Source organism: Dipteris shenzhenensis, chromosome 14 (assembly GCF_047967505.1).
Source record: "Dipteris shenzhenensis isolate YYH24624 ecotype China chromosome 14, Dip_SZ_1.0, whole genome shotgun sequence".
Lineage (NCBI taxonomy): Eukaryota > Viridiplantae > Streptophyta > Polypodiopsida > Gleicheniales > Dipteridaceae > Dipteris > Dipteris shenzhenensis.
The window spans coordinates 3,763,943-3,769,942 of NC_141609.1; the positions used below are offsets into that span (position 1 = coordinate 3,763,943).

The 6,000-nt window shown below is 39.7% G+C and overlaps 1 protein-coding gene across 3 annotated transcripts in view; it reads right to left on the reverse strand.

The window, feature by feature from the left end:
• Window positions 1-3,159, reverse strand: part of LOC147894080 (uncharacterized) — a 233,448-nt gene extending 230,289 nt beyond the window's left edge. For all 3 annotated transcript variants that reach the window (XR_015542123.1, XM_087385003.1, XM_087385002.1), the window contains exon 1: window positions 3,028-3,159. Coding sequence is in view for 2 of the 3 variants with exons in the window: in XM_087385003.1 (XP_087241129.1) it covers window positions 3,028-3,064 (37 nt within the window). In the remaining variant the exon portion in view is untranslated. The remainder of the gene's footprint in view (window positions 1-3,027) is intronic.
• Window positions 3,160-6,000: the final 2,841 nt, after the last annotated feature.

Sequence of the window (6,000 nt, forward strand, 5' to 3'; positions counted from 1 at the left end):
ACTTGTGATTGGAGGACACAACAACCTGAGTTATTTCAATGAGTTCCCCACCGCAATCCCTTTCTACATGATGAACAGTGTAACATTGTCGTGTTAGAAGTGTCACTGCCCCACCTGTGAGGCCCCATATGAGGACAATGGGTAGGTGACCTGGAATAGACATAGTAGAAGAGGCTGCACATGCCCATGATTGATGCTGTGCATAGAAGCCCTATCCAGCAGTTTTAGAATGTCCATATCGACAGAGCACCCATCAAACTGTATTATGAAACCAACCTGGCCCTAGAGCTGGGCCAACTGGTGGGCCATTTCGGTCTGCTGCTCGGTGCATAGTAGCCCTATTTGGGCAGTTTTACTGTCCATTTGGACAACAAACAGGCTATAGAAGCACCTTTTAATAGGCCTCCGGAAGCTGTAATATGAAGCCGACCTGGTCCTAGATCTGGGCCAACAGGTGGGCCGTTTTAGTCTTAGCTTGGGTCATCCCCATTACAGTTAGATGCTGCATTTCAGGTCATTATGTATTTGTACGAGTCAAGGAGTATGAGGATTACACTTTCTAGGCGCAACAAGCTACCATGGCTAGCATTGTCCTCCTCTATGGCACTTTCAGCAAGAGGTGACGAGAGATGCTGGTATGTACGCACAGAGAGATGGTTTGAGCAACTGGGGCTCCACATGGATAGACTCCCTCCCTTCAGTACAATATAGATGCTCCGTTTTCTCCCCTCTTGTCACACGAGGTCAACCAAGTAATCCGTGAGGATCTCTTTCAGCTACACACATTCCGGACCTGGTTGGCACCGAGCGAACTTCCAGTGAAGCTTAGCTTCTATAGAGATCACTACTTACATATCACAAAGGAGGGTTTCATTTACCCACCAGGATACATGCAGATCCACTTACCCCACTCACTGAGGATCTCTATTAGGCAATTCCAGGTCTCTTCACATAGACTTCGTATCGAAAGCGGCAGAGCAAAGCGCCTACCCAAGGTGAGGCACATATGTACATTATGTGACATGCAGGAGGTTGAGATGAAGGAGCACTTCATCTTCAAGTGTCCTATTTACTATGAGATCTGAGGGCATTTCTACTGCCTCTTCAGAGATAGCTATGGGGTTTTGTCCCGATTCCTCTCCTATCCAGACCAAAGATGCTCGGCAGGCTTCATTCATGAGGTAGTCAAGCACCGCGAGAGGATACTTCGATCATTGAGACAGGAGCAAACTCCTTCCTTGGCAGATCCCTCTCAAAGCTCTATCACGGAGTTCTTTTAGCGAGATCACATGGACCCCCACGAGACAACGCCTCGACATGATTGTGACCCAGAGCCAGTGACTCGACAGCTCAGACAGAGGGTCGACGCGCAGATTATACTTGGGGATATCCCCTCCGTGTTTAGAGTCCGGAGCCCGGCCGACAAGGATTACTATAGCCCTTATTAGGCGTAGAGCTATGACCAAGAGACGTCACAGGGCCGCACCCGTGAGTGGCCGACAGCACTCTATCGCCGATTTCATGCCTTCATTGCCTCATCCACCCTGATGTCCTAATGATGATGATAATGATGATGAGATTGATATGTAGTCGACCACCTACATGACTATGTTGTACTTAGTACTAAGTACTACCATTCTCGTTTAGTAGCTCCACCCTCACAGCTTGTTTGCACCAGGATTTTCACAGTCTCATAGACCCATAAGTCTTCCGAAGACTTTAATAATCTTTCTTTCTTTCTTTCTTTCTGCTGCTACCAGTAGTTGACTGAGACAAATTGTCCCCCTACTCCCTATATAAAAGGCTCCATTGGCCACTCCTCAAGCTGCAAGCCCTCAAAGGCATGCAGAAGTAGCAGCACCCTTAGGAACTCAGCCATTCAGCAGTTTTCCAGCCTTCATTTGGCTAAAGTTTAGTCCAGCAGGCATCTTTTATGCAGATACTCGTGCATTTTGCCCACTTTTTGTGGAGCTTATACATGAATTATTTTTGGTGTTCTACCTGCTATTCTGTCCAGGTCTGAGTTATCTTGTTTTGTGCACGAGTAACATACACCAATACTGAGGGAAGGTGCCCAAGGAAGGAAACTCCATCTTTCTTCGAAGTACCATTTGGTGCAGTGTTTCATTTCAGTTTTGGTTTCCAATTTATCTCTCACTTACTAATGCCTATTCCCAACTTTGGTAAAGTGGAAAAGTTAGATGGGACCAAAGAGAGACCGAGAAAATGGCAACAGCCCTGGTTTTTACTAGAAGGGCCTAACAAAGACAATAGAACTTTACCAACGTCTAGGAGGAGATAGAAGCCCTTGGAAAGAGTGGAATCGCATAACTTCCTCCTGTATCAGGGAGAGATAGGTTTGCCCAAGATTATGGTATGGCGTCAGGAGAGATTCTCTCGCTCCCTTCAGCTAAAAAGGAATAATAACGTGACCGATCGCTTTGCTGAATTGCAGTACACTTGACACGTACTCATGCACCTTCATCACTTTGTGTCTATAAGGAACTAGATATGCAATGGTTTAAATAATGCTGATCTCAATAGACTGACAGTCTTAAATATGTCAATCTATATTCGAAATCATGCATTCAAATGCGTAGCATTAAAGGGATGATTACCTTCTAAAGGTTAGGCACAAGACAATATAGATGCATCTCGAAGGCAAATTTAGTTTTCGCCGTGGACAGAAAGGGGTTTTGCATTCCAAGCATTCATAGTTACAAAGTCGTTAGAAACCTGTGCTGTTTTTTCCTGTGCATGTTTATTCTCTTTTGAAGCAGAGAAACTCCTTATGATATGAGTTTTTGTAACTTGGATTCAAGCCATAAGAGGATGCTTATTTAACATTTGTCAATCCTGCTATCTCAAAAGCTTATTATTTAGCCTTTGTCAATCTTGCGATCTCAAAGCTTTGCGCGCGTTACTATGAACACAATTGCACCTTGCCCTTTCTATAGTAGGCATCGCCTATGCTCTAAGCCTCATAATTGCGAGTAAAACGACTTCGAGAAAAGGTACAGGGAGCACCTGGCAGCCTCTGCCACTTAAGTTTGGTCTTTTGCATGATGCCCGTTGCACTTGTGAAAGGTTTGGTATTTTGCCTGGTAAAAAGTGTTTGGGATGATGTGTTCCTTCAAGCACAAGCGAATTTTGGGTTATGAAGTTCTTTAGATTCTCAAAATTCCATCACAACCCGATTCGTGTAATAATTTGTCCCCTAAATGTAATTCGAATTTAGGAGGCATATAATTTGTGGCTTATATTGATAAGATTCGCTTATGTTCTTATTAAGACATTGTAGCAAATCTTATTTGTGCCTTATGTGCTAGTACCGACAATGTGTGTTGCTTGATTGTGCCTTGTAGTTTTGTCATTTGTTTCACCTTTCATGTTGCACTTCTATTTTAGTGTTGTAACAATGATTTATTTAAATGGTTGGTATATGTTATCCGTGGCCCTTCGTAAAGGTAAGGTTTTTATATACGATTGTTCAATGTTTAGATAAATGTATTCATTGCCTTGTTCTTTCGCAAGAAAATCTTTAAGGTAAGGTTTTTCTATTGCTTGGCATTGGGCCTTAGTATTGTTTTATCTTCTTGTGTTAGTATTTCCTAATCTAGATTTTGTTTGAGTCTATGCAATTACCTACCAGCACTAACATTTAGTCTCAATAATTGGCAAAGTTGTATGTCAAGTTGTCTACATGCTTGCAATGCTATTTTAATTAGTAGTTCATAATTCTCTTTTAGACGATAATATTGCTATTATAGTTGTCTTTAGTTGTAACATTACCATTTTTTGTACTTTATTCTATTTAGTTCAAGGTCTATAGCTATATTGAGCTCATATACCATGGTTTGTTCTTGTTGGTGCAAAAAATTTAATGAAGTGCATTCCCAAACTGAGTGTCTTTACATGGCATTTGTGATGAAGCATCAACTTAGTATATAGAATGTCAATATTGATGTAACATTCATATGTAGAATGTTAAGATTCCATTATCTTCTTCTCAAGCTTCTACTATCATTTCCACCTTGAGTATTGCTTATCATTGTGACAAGCACCTATAGCTTGAACAACATTAAGGTAAGCAAGACTATGTACGAAAACTAAAGTGTATGAAAATTTTCATCAAAAAAGACAATATAATTGAGAGGCCGATAAAGTAGTGATCATGTGAAGGAGCTAAGAGTTAAAAAGATAATTATAATACTTGAAATGTGGATATGAATTATAGTATAAAACCATGAACGTTTGGCAGTGCTTGCATTAATAAAACTAAAGAGTTAGGACCGAGGGGTATTCTTAGGCCTTGCCATGACTAAATATCGAAAGGTCCATGAGGGATTTTGATGAAGGGCCTATTATAGGACATATGGCACCAAAGTGGCAAAGCATTGGGCTTGGTAGGAGGATCCCAGAGACAGGATAATAGTGGAAGAGGTGGACCATAATGCGAGAGATCCATAAATGGGAAACAAAAGTGGAGAGCTTAATGGCTAGATCGATAAAATTAGTAGTGTGCTCGTGTTTCGTTTAGTAATGTTTCTCATGTCTTGGTCATGTAGTATTGGTATCATAGTGGCTTATGATTTGGGATAGTGAGTGAAGTGGATGGTGATCATTAGAGTTGCCTAGACATTTAATGGATGGCAAGTTAAAGCACATTCGCACTCAATAGCTTTAACGTAAGGCTTGAGGATGACATTAGTGCTTATAGAAAGGCAAGCAAGTGAGCAATCTTTGGAGTCCAATAATTCTCAAAGTTATATCCAAATATGCATGTTAGAAGCCACTATGATACCAATACTATATTAAAAGCTATATCCAAATATTCTCAACAGATGCTTTTGTAAAATAGGTGTTAGAATAGTCATTTATTTGTGCATATTAGGTAGTTATGCACATGTTGCAATGTGGCTCTAAAGAGGTTAGAAAGGTGTATAATGGGGATAAGGGGAATCAACCCCAATCAAACCTTGCATATAATGTTTTTTTTAAATGTTAGTTGTACATTGTTAACCTTTCTCTTTGTTTTCCTATTCAATCCATCTCATAGAATAGACGAATAAGCCCAACTTAAGGGCTCCACAAAAACTCCATAGCATAGATGTGTGGGAGGGTAGAAATTTTGAAAAGTAGAGGAGTTATAATCTCCTTTCATATTGGTAGGGTGCAAAATGTGAAAAGTAGAGGACTACAAACCTCCTTTTCATGCTCTAAAAGTTTAACAAAATTCAAGTGGGCACGATGGCTATTATGTGCACCAATCAATTATAGTGGATATAAAAGATGATGCTTTAATTATGAAAAATTAGGCGTGATGACACATTTGTAGCCAAAAGGAATCTACATTAGCGTGTGTGCACTTCTCAAAGCTTGATTAGAGCTATGACCACATAAGAAATTATCATATATCCAAATATTCAATAGACTTTGTAATATCTATGAGGATACTTGCGAAATCTTTAACCTCACTATTGAATATATTCCTAACCTCCATATCAAATGCTTTGTATGAGATTTGAAATATATTGAGAGCTCTATATCTCAGCATAATTAGCTTATTGAAGGTCAATGTTTAGCATCACCAAACAAAATAAAAGGAAGTTGACTATTATTTTATGAGGGAATCTTTTTTTAAAAGAAAAGATAGCTTCTTTAACCTTAGGAAATAAAGATAGTATCACTTTTACAAATTATGAAAAGCATAGATATGTAGGGGAATTAAGAGAGCATTGAGTAGAAAAGGGGAACAAAAGTGGTAGAGGTGGAAAAGGCAAATGTTGTAATACTAACCAAAAAAGAAGTTGCTAAAATATTCGACTTTGAGAACTATGGAATCCCATACTCGAAATTTCCCAAACTTGAGGGTCGAACTTCAAACGTGGGAAATTTGTTGGGAAAAATGACCATGTTATGCAAGCCCTCACTTTATCCTTGGAAATTTGTAATGAGGACTCTCAATTACCAATTCTCTATATCATTTTTTTCATGCCT